At 39.8% G+C, this 20216-nt stretch overlaps 1 protein-coding gene and 1 long non-coding RNA gene across 2 annotated transcripts in view; one reads left to right on the top strand and one right to left on the bottom strand.

Moving 5' to 3' along the window:
• LOC123478203 (uncharacterized) overlaps positions 1–20216 on the top strand; it is an 82784-nt gene that overhangs the window by 48012 nt on the left and 14556 nt on the right. The gene's annotated exons all lie outside the window — the stretch shown is intronic.
• FAM186A (family with sequence similarity 186 member A) overlaps positions 1–20216 on the bottom strand; it is a 48045-nt gene that overhangs the window by 15339 nt on the left and 12490 nt on the right. Inside the window, exons 2-4 of the mRNA XM_053921498.1 lie at positions 11400–11616; positions 9576–9746; positions 129–2737 (exon numbers count right to left, since the gene is read on the bottom strand). Of these exons, the coding sequence (XP_053777473.1) occupies positions 129–2737; positions 9576–9746; positions 11400–11616 (2997 nt within the window). The remainder of the gene's footprint in view (positions 1–128; positions 2738–9575; positions 9747–11399; positions 11617–20216) is intronic.

Genomic DNA, 20216 nt, shown 5'->3' with positions numbered 1-20216 from the left:
TGTGCCTGCTCAGGTGGATAAGTTACTCCCAAATCCTGAGACGTCTTTGGAGTAGGGGTACTCCCCAATGCCTGAATCTGCTGAGAGGGGCGAGTGATTCCCAGTGCCTGGGCCTCCTCATGAATGACAGCAATGGACTTTGTGGGAGACTGTCCAGAAATAGAAAAGGGCTCAGGTGAGGAAGACTGTGTGGAGGTGGGAGGAATGATTGGCATGGAGTGCTCTACATCAACGAGAGTCTCTAGTGTCTTAAGATTAACATGGGGCTCTTTTCTTTTGTGTAACTGATATGTCTCTTTCCACATGTTCTTCCACCTGGGAGCCAAAGCCACTGAAGTGTGGCCTAATATCTTCCCTAGTTCTTCAGGGTTTTCCTCCTTAATCTTCATCTGCTCCTTTGCTTTTTTCTGCCACTGACTTTCATGTTCCTCTACCTTTCTCATTGGCTTCTGCTTCTCTTCCTCTTTTTCCCAACTGTTTTCCAACTTCAGATGTTTGACTTCTTTCTGAACCTGCCCTATCTGCTGTTCCTTCTTCTTCTCCAAGGGTATTCCTTGCCCTTTGATTTTTTGCCTCCATGCTTCCAGCTGCTTCTTTTGCTTCTGCTTCTTTTTCTCCTCTTCCATTTGCTTTTGCTTCTCATCTTGCTCAATCTGCTTTTGCATCCTCTGTCTTTGCCATTCCTTCCATACTTCCTCCTGCCCCTGCTCTTGTTCTCCCTCCTTCATCTGGAGCCCTGCCTTTTCCTTATCCAAATTACTCCTTATCATCTCATAGCTTGTGTTCCAGAGATTCCTTTCTTCTGGCAACTGGTATTTAAGATCCATATCAAAACTTTTTTCTTGAACCTCTTGCAGATATTCCTCCTGTCTTTGTTTTTCCTTCTCCTCGTGGTCTGTCCCTGCTGTTGAGGCTACAGGAGCACCTCTTTCACTTTCTATTTCTGTCAAGATCATCTGTATCACACTGCGAGCAACTGGGTCCATGCTTGCAGATGACAATAAGGAGTTAATGTCAGACATTGCACTACTTGGCGTCTGAGAATGCAATCCTGGCGTAAGTGAGACTGCCTTTTTTTGTTTCATAGGTTTCTCTCCAACTTGTCCTGCGTTTTTTATATCTTTATATTTTCTCAAGACTTTTGTCACAGTTTCAGCCACATTTTGGAAATACTCCTCCACTTTTGCCTTTATGATTCCTAATTTTTCCACTTCTGGTTTTTTTAGCATTAACTCTTCTTCTGGCACAGTCTTTTTATCCAAAGGCTTTCCTGTGTTATCAATTTTCTCTTTTAAGAAAGCCATTATGGCTTTATGAAATTCTTCTAGATTACTCTGTTCAATTTTGCCAACTGAACTTCCTAGAACTTTAGTAGATTCTGAAGTCTCTTTAGGTATCCTAGATTGTGACTTAACAAGTTCATGAGACTTGAGCTTCTTGGTGAAGACTGACATGTCCTTCTCTGCAGTTTTTCCTTCTTTGCTTGTGGTAGTTCCTGGAGAGATATGATGGTTTTTTCCTTTCATTTTTACTTTCTCAGAGGGATGATCAAGTTGGATTGAACTGTATGGCTGTGCTTGGCTACTCATATCACTTTTGCTTTCTTTGTCCATTGACTCAGTGGCAGGCTTCTCTTGATTCTCTGAAGAAATTTGGCTTTTCTCAAGTATACGTTCAAGTTTCATATTCCTGAGTCGGTCCCATACATTAGGTGCACTTTTGCCACGTTGGCTCTTTGTGTCAGTAGAAGGGAAATCAGCAGGGACATGTTGAATTTTTGATTCAGTGAGTGACTTTGATTTGGCTTCAGAAAGGAATTTTATTTCTTTACTCTTCTTTTCCAGTGCTGGTAGCTCAAAGTGGTAATCAACTTTGGTCTCTGAGACTATCTGTTTACCTTTATCATCACTCAGATTAGATCCAGAGGTCTCCTGCACAGATAGGCTTTTTGTGCTGGCTCTTTTCTGTGATTGATATTGATCAGTCCCACCTTTGTCATAAACATCATCTTTCTTCAATGATATCTTATCTTCAGTGATATCTTCAGAAGGTGTTTTCTCTTTTTTCTCAGGTAGAAGGGATTGTTGTTCAGTTAAATCTGGAGTCATTTCAACTTGGGCTGTGTATAAAATACCTGAGTCCCACTTGATCCCTGAGGCTTTGATCCCCTTTGTTTGGGCTTCATCCATACTATTTTCAAATTCTTTGGCTAACATACTATCTATACTCTCTTCTTTATCAGCCTTGCTACTGACCATGGATGATTGTGGAGAAAGCTCAGATAATACTTTTAAGGTTGGTGTGAGTGACTCTATTGATACTTTGGATCGAATAAGATGTTCATATTTTTCTTCTGCATCTTGAAGTTTCTGCTGAAGCATTTCATTTTCTTCAGTGAGATCTTGTATTATCTTCAGGGAGACCTCTTTTTCTCTTCCATCTGTCTCATTTATATACATATTGGCATTTTGGAAGTTAACTTTTAATTCATCCTTTAGTGAACTCAATGCTATAGAAAAGTTTTTTATCGTTGATGATATATATTTAATAGCATTGTTTTCCAATTTATTGAAAATTGCAGTATTTATGAGTTCCTGTAGCATACCTTGGATTTCTGAAACCTTTGTATTTGTTGCAAATTCATCACTAATCATCTGATCTGGTCTTAACGCATGGGCTGTTGCAGGTCGTTTTATGACTCTTTCTTTCCAAGATTTCCATAGAGTACCTCTAGATGCTAGAAGAAAAAAAACCATAAAATACAAAATGATGAGATTGCACTTCTTCTTCTGTGTTGTGTTCTATCTGTGTTTAAGCCTAAGGAAGTTAGCGTAAATTAACAAATACCTAAAGGAATCAAGTTTGCTTTGTAAATTAACAGAGAGCTAAAGGAAACAAGTTATTATTTGATGATAATTACTCATCAAATACAGCATATCAGTAGAGATGGAAATTAGAAAAACCAAGTGGAGTAAATGGAGCTGAATAGTATAATAACTAAAATAAAAAAATTAGCCAAAGTGATCCACAGTAGATTTGAACTAACAGAAGAAAATAACCAGCAAACTTGATGCTAGATTAGTAGAAATTGTCTAATCTGAAGAACAGGGAGAAGAAAGAATAAAGAAAAATAAACAAAGCCTCAGACACTTGTGGGACACCATTAAGCATACCAATGTACAGATAATAAGAAGGCCCAGAAAAATAGAGAGGGACATTAAAAGTAATTGAAGAAATAATGGCTAAATCACCCCAAATTTGGTAAAAAAAAAAAAAAACCCCAAACCCCCAAACATTAATTTACACATTCCAGAAACTCAGCAAATTCTAACAATTACAAATATAAAATAATCCATACCTAGACAAATTATTGTCACACCATTAAAAGCCAGACAAAGAGAGAATCTTTAAAGAAAAAAGAGAAAAATGACTTATCACAATCAAAAGAGACTCGTCAAGTACAGGGGGAACCACAGCTCATTCTGTATCAGAAACAATGGAAGCTGGAAGGCAGTGGGGTGATATATTCAAAGTGCTGAAAGAATTATACTTTGAATATATACAAGAATTCTATATCCAGCAAATCTATTAAAAAAGTGAAGGTAAGGCATCCATTCCCTGAAATAACATTCTTCCCAAAGTTGCATGCATTAACAACTCTTATAACCATCTTTATTATATGTGTTTTTAAACACCTCTCTAAACGCATTATGGAATGTCTATAATATCCATTCCCTGAAATAATACTCTTTTCAAAATAGCATGTATCTACAACTCATAAAAAATATAAAAAATGAGATATACAGAGGGCAAGTAAACATATGAAAAGATGCTCAATATTATGTTATTAGAGAATTGCAAATTACAATGAGATACTGTTATACACCTATTAAAATAGCTGCAAGCCAAAAACTGATAATACCAGATGTTGACAAGGATAGGGAGCAAAAGGAACTCTTGCTTATTACCCGTGGGAAATGAAAAATGGTACAGCTACTTGGGAAGACAGTTTGGAAGTTTTTTTTACAAAGTTACTTACATAGTAATGTAGTCTTCTAGGATGCAGCAATCATTCTCCAAGGTATTTACCCAATTAATTTGAAAACTTATGTCCACACACAAAAAAAACTTGCATGAACATGTTTATAACAACTTTATTCTTAAACATGAAAATCTAGAAGCAACCAAGATGTCCTTCATAGGAGGATAAACACACTTTGGTACATCTATACAGTGGAACATTATTCAGCAATAAAAAGAAATATGTCATTAAGCCACAAAAAGATATGGAGGAACCTTAAATGTGTATTGCTAAGTGATAGAAACCGAAAAAGCTCCATACTACATAATTCCAATTATATGACATTTTTGAAAAACATTAAAGAACAGTGGTTGCCAAGGGCTTGGGGAGAGAAGGAAAAGAGGAATAGGTGAAAACAGGTTTTTAGGGTGGAAGAACTATTTTGTATGATACTGTAATGATGGATGCATGACCATATACATTTGTCAAACCCCACAGAACTCTACAGCACAAACAGTGAAACAATGTATCCAAATTTTTTTAAATAACTGTTTAGGAGGTTAGAGAATCCCAGGAAACAATACAGACTATGATAAGAGAATCTGATTGTATTAAAAAAATTAAAATAAAAAAAAAAGAATGATAAAATATACCAAAGAAGTAAAATAATTTTAATTTAAAATTATATTAAGCACTAAAGGTAAATTTAAAATGTTATATTATTAGGGATTTATTGATATTTAAATAAGTACTAAGTTTAAATTTAAATCGTAGGAGCATGTTTTTTAGAGAAATGTGCACTGTTGGCTTTCAGTTTATTCTGGGTCCCATAATTTTTCACATATGGAAGCCTGTCGTTAAAGTGGAAAATAAGCAATTGTATATAACTTCCGTTTGATAAATATTACATACGTAAACACACACACACACAAAAGAGAATCTGATTGTATTAGAAATGTATAACACAACCTTACTGAAAGGGATGGAGGGAAAGGTGGTGTCCTAAATAACTGGAAATGAATGGAGCCTGTATGTCTGAAGGCAAAAAGAACTGTGCATAAGTACCGTACTCTAGTTGATAAGTTGTTTCCTTGGGGATATAGGTTAATAATCTGTTGCTGCTATACCTATATACTGGAATCCAACAATTAAGTAAATGGATGGCATATGGTAGGAGCAGGTTTCTCATTGTTAGGGGACTTACAGGTAAGCAAGGGTAGGGAGCTACAATGACGTAGATGATAATGGATTAGAGTTAGAGACATCAATAAGAACTCATGTTTAGCTTAATGTAGTTATAGGAGATTATATAGGTAAATACTCATAGATATGTATATGAGGTCTGTCTGCAAAAGTCCAACTATTGTTAAATATAACATGAACAGTTTGCACACCATCAATGTAACCTGGCTGCCAAGAAGAGTGGACTGGAATGCACATGCATGAACAATGATGACCTCACTGTACTAGTCAGTGGGGGTGGTAGACGTTGTTCAGTGAGCATGTGTATCCTGTGGTGGTCGCATTCAAAATGACTGAGCAATGAATATGTATCAAATTTTGTGTTAAGCTTGAACATTCCTCCACTGAAACTATTCGGATGACTCAAGAAGGCCACACCTATGGGCAATTGTTGATTGGCAGCTTCATCACGACAATGCCCACTCATTCATCACATCTCGTGCAGAGGTTTTTGGCAAAACATCAAATCACCCAGGTGACTCAGCCCCCACTACAGCCCAGATTTGGTGCCCTGTGACTTCTGGCTTTTCCCAAAACTAAAATCACCTTTGAAAAGGAAGAGATTTCAGACCATCGATGAGATTCTGGAAAATACAATGGGGCGGCTGGTGGTGATTGGGAGAACTGTGTGAGGTCCCAAGGAACCTATTCTGAAGAGGACTTAGGTATCATTGTCCTATGTACAATGTTTTTATATCTAGTATCTTCTTCAATAAATGTCTCTATTTTTCATATTACATGGCTGGATACCTTTAGACAGACCTTGTATATTCATGGCTTTGTACACACATTTTTGTTTTTGTTTTGCTGTTAGATGAGAGGGCCAAACCAAATGACACCCCAGTGGCAATGGACACATCTAGCAGCCAAAGCTTGGTTTTTAGTAGTACTATTCTCTTTAAAAGGAACCAGAACTCTTGGGAACATAGAAAATTCTAAGATTGAGATAGGAAATATTCAAGATGAACCTGAATTATCTTGTAGTGACAGAAAAATACTAAAAGAAGATAAAAGAAAAAAATTATATTCATGGGAGCATGTCAAAGGGGAATGGGGGAACCAACTGAAAGATGTCCTGATAGCCAAAGCTAGAATAACTTGAACAAGAAATGAAGTAGTATTGAATTATACCCCAAAATGTAAATATCTGAGAGGTCATTTTGATAGAAATTAAAAATTGAAAAAAACTAATAAATAGGTACAAGAGACAAATTCTTGTGCATAAGAACTTCAAATAATTAATGTAAACATGCCACCCTAAAGGAGTGGGCTGCACAAATGAACTTCCCTATAAAGAGTATAGTATGGAAAATGAGGAAAAAGAGTAACTTTACAGTGGAGAAACCTGAAAAGCACTACTTTAGCCAGGTGATCGATGTCAACATTAAGTCACCAATCATTTGATAATATGTACCCTTGAAATAATATGGTGACAATGGTACTTTACCTCTATGATTTTTCCCCCCCAACCCATACCCCAGGACTAACATGAAAAGAATCACACAAATTCCAACACAGGGGCATCTAACAATATACCTGACCAGTACTCCTCAAAACTGTCAGGCCCTGGCCGGTGTGGCTGAGTTGGTTGGAGCATCATCCAGTAAAACAAGAGGTCATAGGTTCAATTCCCAGTCAGGGCACATGCTTAGGTTGCAGGTTCGGTCCCCATTAGGGGCACGTATGAAAAACAACTGATAGATGTTTTTCTTTCTTGCATTGATGTTTCTCCCTCTCTCTCTCCCTCCCTTCCCCTCTCTCTGAAATCAATAAGTGTGTCCTCAAGTGAGTATTTGAAAAAAAAAATCTGTCAGGGACATAAAACACAAGGAAAAATCTGAAAAACTCACATCCAAAAAAGCCAAGAGACATGACAACTAAATGTAGTCATGTACCCTACGTGGGATCCTAAACAGGAAAAGGACAGTAGATAAAAATAAGGAATTATAAATAAATTATGGACTTTAGTTAAGAATGTACAATACTGATTTGTTAATTATAACGTGCATCATATTAATCTATTAATAACAGTAAAAACTATGGGGAGATTTGTAGAACTCTGTGTTATTTTCTCAATTTTTCTCTAAATCTAAAACTGCCTTAGCCCTGGATGAGTAGCTGAGTTAGAGCATCATCTTAATATACCACGGTTGCAAGTTTGAACTTTTTGCTACATATATCAGTTCATCAGGAAGCTATCACAATTATAAACATATATGTACCTAACAACAAGGCTTAAAATACGGGAAGCAAAAACTGACAGAATTAGAGAAATAAACAACTCAACAATAGTTGTTGGAGAGTTCAATATCTCACTCAATAACATAGAATAACTAGACTAAAAACCAGTAAGGATGTTTATAGAAGACTAGAAGAACAGTATAAACTAACTGTAGAATATTCCACCCAACAATAGCAGAGTATATATTTTCAAGCACACAGGAAGCACTTTTTAAATCCTCACCCAGGGACATGCTTATTGATTTTAGAGAGAAGGGAAGGAAAGGAGAGAGAGGAAGAGAAACATCGATTGCTTACCTCTTACATGCACCCTGATTGGGGACAGAACCTGCAACCCAGGCATGTGCCCTGACCAGGAACCCAACCCTTTCAGTTTATGGGATGATGCTCTCTGTAACTGAGCCACACTGGCCAGGGCAAGAAACATTTTAAAAATAGACTATATGCTAGGCTATAAAACAAGTCCCAATAAATGTAAAAGGATCGAAATAGTACAAAGTATGTTCCCCGGCTGCAATGAGATAGGTAGATGATAGATAGATAGATAGTCTACTGGTTCTGTTTTTCTGGTTGAACCCTGACTGATACAACTTAATACAACACTAAAACAATGATAAAATTTAAAAATTTTTGAGAGAGAGAGAGAGAAATATCAGTTTGTTATTGCACCCATCTATGTATTCATTGGTTGATTCTTGTATGTGCCCTGACCAGGGATTGAACCTGCAACTTTGGCATATCAGGATGACACTAACCAGCTGAGCTACCTGGCCAGGGCTATGATAAAACTTTTATAAAAGAAAAAATGATAAATTGATTGGGCTTTATAAAAATTAAACACTCTGGGGCTTAAAAGTCACCATTAAGAAAATGAAAAGATGAAAAGAAAAAGCCCTGGCTGGTGTGGCTTAGTGGATTGAGTGCCAGCCTGTGAACTGAAAGGTCGCTGGTTCAATTCTCAGTCAGGGCACATGCCTGGGTGTGGGTCAGGTCCCCAGGTGGGGGCATGCAAGAGACGACTGATGTATGTATCTCTTGCACATCGATGTTCCTCTTCCTCTCTTTCTCCCTCCCTTCCCTTCTCTTAAAAATAAATAAATAAAATCTTTTTAAAAATTAAAAGAAAATGAAAAGACAAGCCATAGTTGGGGATATAGTATTTGCAAATCACTTTATCCAGAATATATAAAGAACTCTTAAAACTCAATAACAAAAATAAGTAAATATTTGAATAGATACTTCATCAGAGAAGATATGGGAAAGGCTAATCAATGGTGCTTAACATCATTAGTCATTAGAAAAATGCAAATTAAAACCACAATGAGATGCCATTTTATACCTATCAGGAATGCTATAATAAAAAAGATACTAAAAAGTGTTGTTGAGGATGTTGAAAAACTGGAACCCAAATACATTACTAATGGGAATGTGACAGGGTGCTCTCAGTTGGGAAATCAGTTAACAATTGTTAAAAAGTTAAACATAGGTTTACCAGCAATAGATAAATGGCCTAGCAATTTTACTCCTAGGTATCTACTCAAATGAAAACCTATGTCCACACCAAAACTTACACATGTTGTTCATAGCAGCATTACTCATAAGAGCTAAACATTGGAAGCAATCCAAATGTCCATGAAATGGTAAGTGTGTAAACAATGTGGTATATGCAAATTCCAGTATTCAATTGGCAATAGAAAGGAAGAAACAACCAATACATCCTATTACATGGCTGAACGTCAAAAGCATTATGCAAAATGAAAGAAACCAGATCTAAAAGACTACATATAATATAATTCCATTTTATGAATTAACCAGAAAAGGCAAAATCACTTGAGACAGAAAACAGATTAGTGATTGTCTGGAGTCAGGGGTGGGAATGAATATTTACTGCAAATGGGCATGAGGGATCTTTCTGGGATGAAGAAAATGTTCTAAAATTGGATCTAAAGTTACTAAAAGTCATGAGTTGTACACTTTAAGTGTGTGAGGTTTATGGTATATAAATTATACCTCAATAAAGCTGTCTTTTAGAAAAGTAAAATCTCTTTCCAATGTCCTAAAGCAGCCTTACTTATTTTTTTCTTTTGTTGATTCTTTTCTTCAAGCAGAAAGGTACTAGTTCTATTCAGTATCTTGACATTGCTCTCAATAGCTTTGAATGTTTCTGGTAAAATCTCCATCCGTGCTATCCAGTGGTAGTGTTCATCAATGTCATATTCAGTCATCTCAGACAAAATGGCATCTTGAAGAGAGTAAGAAAATTACATTTGTGCAGAAAAATAAATAATTGTAACCCTATGGGCATATAATATTGGCTAACTACTCAATGTTGTAGTATTGGGGAATATAAATATCTCACACTTATTGCTATTCTGAGACTTTTCTCTGTAAGGAAATGAAAAAGGATCAGACTTAGAATGGAAGGATAAACAGTAAGTATTGGACATAAAAATATGAATCGGGTTAAAAGATGTCTATTTGGTTTAGTTCCATGACTCCAGGGAAGTTGGTATCTAAAATGTGAACCTGTGTATTAACATTGGGGATCTAAACCCCAATAAACTCCTTTGGTAAGTATCTACTATTTTATAACCCCTGTTACTTGATATTTCTTGCAATCAAATGAAATTACTCTTTTTTGCATTCTTTATTCACTTTTTCATTTAACCAACATCTTCTCTATCATGTACTGTTCTAGATTTTGGGGATAGCATTAAATAAAACAAATTCCTTGACTTCATACTGCTTACATTCTAGTGAAAGGAGCCAGACAAAAAATAAAAATAAAAATATTAATTATATAGTATGTCAGGCCCTGGCTGGTGTAGCTTAGTGGATTGAGCACTGGCCTGCAGACCGAAAGGTCACCAGTTCAGTTCCCAGTCAGGGCACATTCCTGGGCTGGGGACCAGGTCCAGGGTTGGGGGCATGTGCGAGGCAACCGATTGATATATCTCTCATACATTGATGTTTTTCTCCCTCTCTTTCTCCCTCCCTTTCTGTGTCTCAAAAAATAAACAAACAAAAATCTTTAAAAAGAAATAAATAATATAATATGTCAGTTAGTAAGAGATGGTATAGACAAAAATAAAGAAGAGTAAAGAGTAATGGACAAGGGATAAGGAATGGGGATGGTCAGAGAACACATTTTATTTTTCATTTTCAAAGATGTTTAATAGCATTATTTTCTATTAAAGAAAAACAAAGTTCAAATGCCCAACAATAACTATATTTAACACTTGATATACATATGAATATAGATAAAGACTGCTGAGTAGATACTGGATTTAAATAAAGGTACTATAAGTATAATTCATTATAATTTATGAATAATAAAAAAGTAATTGTCTGAAAGAGATTGTAGAAATTTATTTTCCAATACTCTTTAATTTGGATCCCTCCCCTCCCCCACCCCACTGCCTGCCAACTGAGCTGACTTCCCGTCATTAAACCAAAATGATGACTCTGCCAGGCAGATTTTGTCTGTCTCCTTTCACTGGATTCTGTCCTCTAGCTTTTTCATTAACTTTGTGATTTTCCTTCAAAAGCCACACCACCAACCACTGGTTCAGAGGAAAGAGCTCATTTTAAAGTAAGATATAAGCAGAGAATGAACTATGTGGCTACTGGTGGAAAATGTTCTAGGCAAGGTAATAGTAAACATAAAGGCAAAGGGCAGAAGCATGCTGACATGCCCGAAGCGAAACAAGGAGGCCAGGATAGCTGTCACTAAGTGAGCAAGTCCTATATTCTTATTGTTTTATTCTAATGAAACAGAGGACAGCTGTTCTTTGAATAACTCCTTAGTCATTTCTTTTTTAGCCTTCTTCTAATCCTTCAACATTTACTTACAGATTCTGTTCTCTAGCTTTTTCATTAACTTTTGAAGACTTACTCCATTCTTTCAACCAGGCCAGGATGTGGACAAGAGTCTTTTCTTTAATTTCAGCAGAATTAGCATAAGCAGCTATTTTCCCCAGGAAATTTGTTCTCCATTTCTTATGTTCTGTAAGGGAGATTTTCCTTCTAGGGTACACATTCTCATCAACAGTGTAGGGTCTTATTTTCTGCTGCACACTTTGCAGTATATCAACCAGTTGCATATTGATGTCCTATAAGAATAAGAAAAGGGAATATATTAATAAATTCTCAGTTTGACACTAAGCTTTGGTCACCTCTCTTCCCAGAATGTCAATGACAGTGACTATTAAGCAATGCAATCAAAGTCCTGCTAATTCTATCTTTACTATGGGTCTCAGATTTTCCCTCTTAAAATTTTTTTCTGCCCTCCTTACCCTAGCATTACTATGATAGAATGAAAAAACACTGGATTTGAAACCACGTATGGGGTGATCCAAGATGGTGCAGAGTAGGTGGAAGCTACACATAACTCTCCTACCAAACTGGATTTACTGCTAAACTATAGAGCAATCAACCTGAATGACCAACTGAAGGACAGCTGAGCAGGGGTATTATAACCAAGAATTTATAGAAGAAGCTACACAGACTGGTAAGAAGGGTAGAGATGCAAGAGGGCTGGCCCCTGCACCCAGGTGCGGTGGCTGAGAAGCCAGAGGGATATCTTGGCTTCAGAAGACCCAAGGAGCATGGGATCTTAACCCCATGCCAGGACCCTCAAACCAGAGCACCAGGGCAGGGAAGACGATTCTGCGTAGCATCTGGCAGCAAAAACCAGCAGGGACTCTGTCTGCTGGAAAGAGGAGTGATCTGCTAGATCCCAGATGCTCTCCTAAAAGGCCAACACACAAGCACTCACTCTTAGGTACTCACCTGGGGCTCTGGTAGAGGGAAGGTCACTCAGGGCATACAGAAGCCACAAAGAAAATCTGGGTGGCAGGCTCCGCAGAGATCTGAAGGGTCAGCTTCTGAGGTCCTGGTCCTGTGTCAGCATCCCACACCACCCTCAGGCACCATCTCCCAGGGTTGGGCACTCCTATTCTTTCTTTTTTTAAGTAAATGTACTTCTTTTTCAGTTTGTTTATAGAGAGAGGGTAAGGGAGGAAGAAAGAGGGGGAGAGAAAACATGAGAGAGAAACATTGATAGGTTGCCTCTCATATGCGCCCCAACCAGGGAGATTGAACCTGCAACCTAGACATGTGCCCTGACTGGGAATCAAACCAGTGACCTTTTGCTTTGCGGGATGATGCCCAATCAATTGAGCCACATAGGTCAGGGCAGCACTCCTATTCTTGTAGCACCAGCTGGGAGAGTGCACTAAACCAGTCCTCCAAATACTGGCTATACCACCTTGCCATGCCTGAATCCAGCAGAAAGGACTGTTGGCTGCACCCAAAATGTACCTGGGATGCATTCTTTTTCTGGAGAAACTATAGGCAAACTCTTAGACAGTCATTGAACTGTGTGGCTTTGGAACAGGAACCAATTTTCCTCCCTTTTGTGAATTCAGCAGGCACCACCCTCAGTGGAAGACTCCCTTGTGGTGGTGAAGCTGCAGAGCTAATGGGAGGTGTGCAGCTTGCTCCCCTCCAGTGGGCCTGCACCACCCCCAAAGGAGGGCTGGCTTGATCTGCATTCCCAAATTTTCCTGGCCCAGTCCTGCTGAGCTCAGTTCCACAGGGTCAATGGGGCACAGCTCAGAGCTGGGACCTATGATGTGAACTGTTTGGGGCCTTCCGTCGGGATCTCTGGCAGTGCAACTATGGATTTAGGGCCAGGCATGCAGGTAGCTTTCCTCCCACAGGCCTGCACCACCCCCACCAGAAGACTGCCTTGACCTGTTTTTATAAGGCCAGCCAGCCCCATGCTGTTGGGCTCAGTTCCATTAGGGAAAGGCGGCTCCACTCAGAGCTGGGACATTTGGAGTGCATCTCCCTCAGAGGCTCCAATCTGGGGCTCAACCAAGCATTACTACAGAGCTAAGGGGAAGAGTGCAGCTTTCCCCCTCCTATGGCCCAGGTGGTGGCACCCAAAATGGAAGGCTTTCTTAATCTCTTTGCCCAATTCCCAATGGCCCCATCCTGCCAAGCTTGCTGCTGCAGCAGGGACAGGTGGCAGCACCCTACCTAAATCTGTTGTATGCTCCTCCTGGGGGAGCTAGAGTTGGAGACTCTAGCAGAGACTGAGTGGTATGGGTCTGGAGTAGGGGCCACATTCTCCCCATTGAATGCGTGACCATGCTGCCCCCAAGTAGTGGACCCACTAGCCCCATCCTACCATCCCAGTGACCCTGCCTTACCAAGCTTGAGCCATGTGGAAGGATCAGTGGGGCATGGCCTTCTTCACAAGACTCTGGAGAAAGTCCTGGCAACCTCAGGGTGGGGTGGAGTAGCCAGCAGGTGGGTGCAAATTTTGGACTTTTATTGATCTGCCCCAAGCTCAGAGCTTCAGGAAGCCAATCCTGGTACACAGCCTGATTCCTCCACACACACCAAGGCCCAGCAGACACAGCCACAAACAGCGAATAGCATGATAGCTCCAGACAGGTAGCTCAAGGAAGTTACACACAACATCTGAAGTCGACCTGCACTGGATCCCAGGCCAAGAGGTCCCCAAACCAACATAACCAGTGGTGGGCTTTGAACCACACCAGAGCTCAACCCAACTAGCCACATAAATGACACAGCCAAAGGGAGACTCCAGCAGACACCATACTTTGCTGGGAACAACTCTCCCTCAAGGAGCAGCACCTGAACCAGGTGACTCATATATGGTGAACAAGGTCTATCCATATAGTCAGCCAGCCTGAGGGTTAATTAACTCTACCAATGAATGGGACAACAGCATTTAAGACTCAAATTACAACAGGGGAGGGCACATAACCCATACAAGAATTATTTCTGGAGCACCTAGGTAGGGTGATCTAGAAGACTGCACCACTGAGACCCACAGGGTACTTATATCAGAAAGCCCTCATAACAAGTTTGGGAGTCAGCAGATATACCCAATTCACAGAGACAAACCTACAAGGCAGACAAAATGGGGAGACAAAGAAATAGGCCCCAGATGAAATAACAAAAGAAATCCCCATAAAAATAATTAAATGAAATGGAAGAAATAAAAATACCAGATGCAGAATTTTAAGCAATGGTTATATCATCCTGACCACTGTAGCTCAGTTGGTTGGGCATCATCCCACAAAGCAAAAGTTGCCAGTTTGAATCCTGACCAGGGTGTATATGAGAGGCAACCAATCGATGTTTCCCTCTCGCATCAATGTTACTCTCCCTTTCTCCCTTCTTTCTCCTTGCTCTCTAAAAAATAATAAAAATCTTTAAAAGAAAACATTGGTTAAAGGATGCTTAAGGACCTTAGGGAAAGAATGGATGATCTCAGTGAGTGCTTAAATGAAGAGATAGTAAGCATTAAAAAGGAATAGAAACTATACAAAAGAACCAGTCAGAAATGAATACAGTACCTGAAATGAAGAATACATTAGAAGGAATCAACAGCAGTTTAGATGAAGCAGAAGGTAAGCTACACTTTAGATGACAAGATAATAGTCATTACCCAGCAGAACATCAAAAAGAAAAGAAAATTTTAAACCATGAGGAAAGGCTAAGTGACCTCTGGGACAACATCAAGTATAACAACATCCACGTCATAGGAGTACCAGAAGGAAAAGAGAGTGAGCAAGGGATAGAGGACCTGTTTGAAGAAATAATGGCTGAAAACTTTCCTAACCTGGTGAAGGAAAAAGTCACACAAGTTCAGGAAGCACAGGGAGTCCCAATCAAGATGAACAAAAAGAGGCCTACACCAAGACTAATAATAACTAAAATGCCAAAGGTTAAAGACAAAGAGAGAATCTTAAAAGCAGCCATAGAAAAGCAATTAGTTACCTAGAAAGGAGCTCCCATAAGGCTGTCAGCTGATTTCTCAACAGAAACACTTCAGGACAGAAAGGATTAACATGAAATATTCAAATATTCAAAGTGATGTAAAGCAAGGACCTATAACCAAGATTACTCTATCCAGCAAGGCTATTATTTAAAATTGAAGGTGAAATAAAGAGCTTCGTAGACAGAAAAAATAACTAAAGGAGTTCCTTACCACAAAACCAGTATTGCAAGAAATGTTAAAGGGCCTTCCTGAAGAAGAAGAATGAAGAAAGGAAAAAAGGGAGGAAGGGAGGAAGGAAGGAAGGAAACAGAGAGAGAGAGGAGACTTCTGGTCAAGATGGAGGCATAGGTAAACATGGCTCACATTCTTGCACAACCAAGTCAAAAATTACAACTAAACTGTAGAACAACCATCACTCAGAACTGTCAGAAATCTATTTGAATGGAAGTGCAACAACTACGGAATTAAAGAAATCACTTCCATCCAGACTGGTAGGAGGGGCAGAGATACAGAATGGGCTGGTCCCACACCCACGTATGGTGAATAAAAATTTGGGAGGGATATCTCAGGAGCGAGGGGTCCCAGGACCACACCTAGCCCCCAGGCCATGGGTCCAGTGCCAGGAAGATAAGTCTCCTTAACTTGGCTGCAAAAATCAGTGAGGACTGAGTCAGTGGAAGAAACTGGATTCCCAAGCAGTTCCTCTCAACGTACCCACACGTGAACTTACTCAGACTCACTGCCTCTGAGCTCCAGCAGTGGGGTAGCAGCTTGTAAGGCACCAGTGGCATTTGCAGAGGAACTGAAGTGCCTGGCATGAGGATGAGAGCTGGGGGACAGCTTTCTTCCAAACAGAATGATGGGTAGAGGCCATTGTTCCTTTTCTGAACCCTCCACCACAAAGCCACAGAACCAGCAGATGGATGCTGTATCTGAGACTCCATCAACCTGGCTAGCACTGTTTTCCTCACCCTGGTGATTCCCTGAAGCTCTGCCCCACCCAATATGAGCCTGCCCAAACTGTTAACAGTGGCTTTTTCATATGAATATCTCATCTTGGCTCATGCTTCACATCTTCCTAAATCCTCTCAAACAAGCAACATTTGGCCTCAATAAGCCCCCAGTCCCCATACCTTGAGCTAAGTGGCCCCAGGCCTGGCACTAGCAGCAGCCAGCCTAGATTCACAGCTTGGCTTCACCTGGGAACCTCCAAGCCCAACACAAGTAGCAGCCATCTGCAGATTTCTTTGTAGCTCATGCTGGTGGTCCTGGACAGAACACAGTTGATGGCTGATGTTGGCCTGTACCACCCAGGGAAACATCAGAGACTGCACACCCAGTGGAAAGCTACAGACCACATCAGAGCACCACCACCCTGCCCCTGCACAGCTGATCCTCCACAGAGGGCAGGGGTTGGTGGTCAGTGGTCACAGCCAGTCCTTGCAGCTGACTGGCCTGGGTAAATGCCTCCCATTGAACTGCCACAAGCAATCAAGGCTCAACTACAAGAGGAGGGTGCACTCAGTCCACATGAAGGGTGCACCTCGAGTACCCAGCTTGGGTGACAAGGGAGGCTGTGCCACTGGAGCCTACAGGACACCTACTACATTAGGCCACATCACTAAGACACGGAGTCATAGCAGCTCTACCTACTGCATAGAAACAAAACACAGGGAGGCTGACAAAATGAGGAGACAAAGAAACATGGGCCAAATTAAAGAAACTCAGAAAAAAGAACTAAACAAAATGGAAATAAGCAATCTGTCAGATGCACAGTTCAAAACACTGGTTATAAGGATGTTCAAGGAACTTAGTGCGGACCTCAACAGCATAAAAAAGATTCAGTGCGAAATGAAGGATACACTAATTGAAATATAGAACAATTTACAGGGAATCAACAGTAGAATGGATGAAGCCAAGAATCCAATCAATGATTTGGAATACAAGAAAGAAAAAAAGAAACACTAATCAGAAAAAGAAGAAAAAAGAATCCAAAAATATGAGGATAGTGTAAGGAGCCTCAAGGAAACTTCAAGTGTTCCAACATTTGGATCATAGAGGTTCCAAAGGAGAAGAAAAAGAGCAAGAAATTAGAAATCTACTTGAAGAAAATAATGGAAGAACAATGCAAAAGGACCTATGCACCAAAATGTTCATAGCAGCACAATTTACAATAGCTATGTGCTAGAAGAAACCTAAGTGCCCATCAGTAAATGAGAGGATCAGAAAACTATGGTACATTTACACAACGGAATACTATGCAGCTGAAAGAAAGAAAGAGCTCCTACCCTTCATGACAGCATGGATGGAACTGGAGAGCATTATGCTAAATGAAATAAGCCAGGCAGTGAAAGACAAATACCATATGATCATATAAGTGGAACCTACTCAATGAAACAAACAAGAGCAAGGAAATTATAACCAGATAAATTGAAATAAAGAACAAATAATAATCAGAGGGGAGAGGGGATGGGGATAAGGGGGGAAAGAAGGGGAAGGGTTGTCAAGGAACATGTATAAAGGACCCATGGACAAAGCCAAAGGGGGTAGGATTGAGGGTGGAAGGTGGGGGTGGGTAGGGCAAGGGAAAGGGGTGGTGGAAAAAAATTGAAAGAAAAAAAAATAATGAAAGAAAACTTCCCTAATTTGGTGAAGGAAATAGACATGCAAGTCCAGGAAGCACACAGAATCCCAAACAAGATGGATGCAAAGAGGTACACTACAGGACATACCATAATCAAAATGCCAACGGTTAAAAATAAAGAGAAAATCTTAAAAGCAGTAAAAGAAAAGAAGTTAGCTATGTATGGGGGAGCTTCCATAAGACTGTCAGCTGATATCTCAAAAGAACCTTTACATGATAGAAAGGGTTGATAAGAAATATTCAAAGTCATGAAAAGTGGGAACTTACAGCCAAGTTTGCTCTACCCATTTATCTGCCCTTCGATTCTATCAATTAGAATTGAAGGGCAGATAAAGAACTTCCTAGACAAGAAAAAACTAAGAGTTCATTATCACCAAACCATTATTATATGAAATGTTGAAGGGACTTATTTAAGAAAAAAAAGATCAAAACTATGCACAATAAAATGGCAATAAATACATATTTATCAACAACTGAATCTAAAAAACTACCTAAGCAAACAAGAAAAACAGAGACAGAATCATGGTTATGGAGAACATTTTGATGGTTGCCAGATGGGAGGGGGTAGTGGGGGAATGGGTGAAGAGGTGAGGGGATTAAGTACAAATAGGTAGTTACAGAATAGCCACGGGAGTGTAAAGTACAGTATAGGAAATGGAATAGCCAAAGAAATTACATGCATGACCCATGGACATGAGCAAAGGTGAGGGGATTGCCTGAAGGAGTGGGTGGTGCCTAGTGGAATGGGGCAAAGGGGGAAAATTTGGGACAACTGTAATAGCATAATCAAAAAATATATTTTAAAAAGACATAGAGAGAGGAACATGTGCATAAAGAAAAAATGGCAATGAATAAATACCTATCAATAATAACCTTAAATGGGTTAAATGTTCTAATCAAAAGACACAGAGTAGCTGAATGGAGAGAAAATCATTTTATATATATATATATATATCCTGTCTGCAAGGGAGCCATCTCAGAACAAAAGATACACACAGACTGAAAGTGAAGGGATAGAGCTCTGCTGGTTGTGGCTCAGTGGTTGGAGTGTCGTCCTGTAACTGATAGGTTGTGGGCTCAATTTCTGGTCAGGGCACATACCTAGGTTTCAGGTTCATCCCTAGTCCAGGCGTGGGCACATGCAACCCCTGGTTTGGACGTGTACAATCCCGGGTCCCAGCACAGATCCCCGGTCTGGGTGCATATGGAGGCAACCAATTAATGCTTCTCTCACACCGATATTTCTCTCTCTACCTTCCTCTTCCCTTTCTTTCTCTCTCTCTAAAAAAAGTAAAATAAAAAATGTCCTTGGGTAAGGGAAAAAAGAAAAGAAAAGAAAGTGAAGGGATGGGAAAAAATATTCCATACAAATAGAACCGCCTCCCAAAATCTGGGGTAGTAATACTTACATCTGACAAAACAGACTTCAAAACAAAAGTCATAAAAAAGATAAAGAGGATTACTACATAATACTAAAGGAATTGATCCAACAAGCGGATATAACCCTTATAAACATATATGCAGCCAACATAGGAGCACCTAAATATATTTTTAAAAATCTTTTTGGATATTAAGAGAGAGATCAACAGAAATACAGTCATAGTAGGGGATTTCAACATCCCAGTGACATCAATGGGCAGATCTTGCAGGCCAAAAATCAAGAAGGCAACAGTGACCTTAAATCAGGGGTCTCCAACCCCCAGGCCATGGGCTGCTATCGGCCCATGGCCTGTTAGGAACCAAGCCACACAGCAGGAGATGAGCAGCAAGCAAGGGAGCAAGCTTCGCTCATGTTACCACCTGAGTTCTGCCGCCTGTCTCCCCGCCACCCCCAGTCCATGGAAAAATCGTATTCCATGAAACTGGTCCCTGGTGCCAGTAAGGTTGGGGACTGCTGCTTTAAAGGACACATTGGATAGGCTGGATTTAATTGATATTTATGGAACAATTCTTACAAAAGCAGCAGAATATGCTTGTACATTCTTTTCTAGTGCACACAGAACATTCTTGAAGATAGACCACACCCTGGCTGCTGTAGCTCAGTTGATTGGGCATTGTCCTGCAAAATGAAGGGTCACAGGTTCGATTCCCAGTCAGGGTACATGCCTGGGTTGTGAGTTTGGTCCCCAGTCAGGGTGTGTGCAAGAGCAACTGATCAGTGTTTCTCTTTCACATTGATGTTTCTCTCCTTCTCTTTCTCCCTCCCTTCCCCTCTTTCTCAATCAATTTAAAAAAGGTAGATCACA

This window comes from Desmodus rotundus, chromosome 3 (assembly GCF_022682495.2).
Source record: "Desmodus rotundus isolate HL8 chromosome 3, HLdesRot8A.1, whole genome shotgun sequence".
NCBI classification, from domain to species: domain Eukaryota; kingdom Metazoa; phylum Chordata; class Mammalia; order Chiroptera; family Phyllostomidae; genus Desmodus; species Desmodus rotundus.
This window is presented reverse-complemented; position numbering and strand designations above follow the sequence as displayed.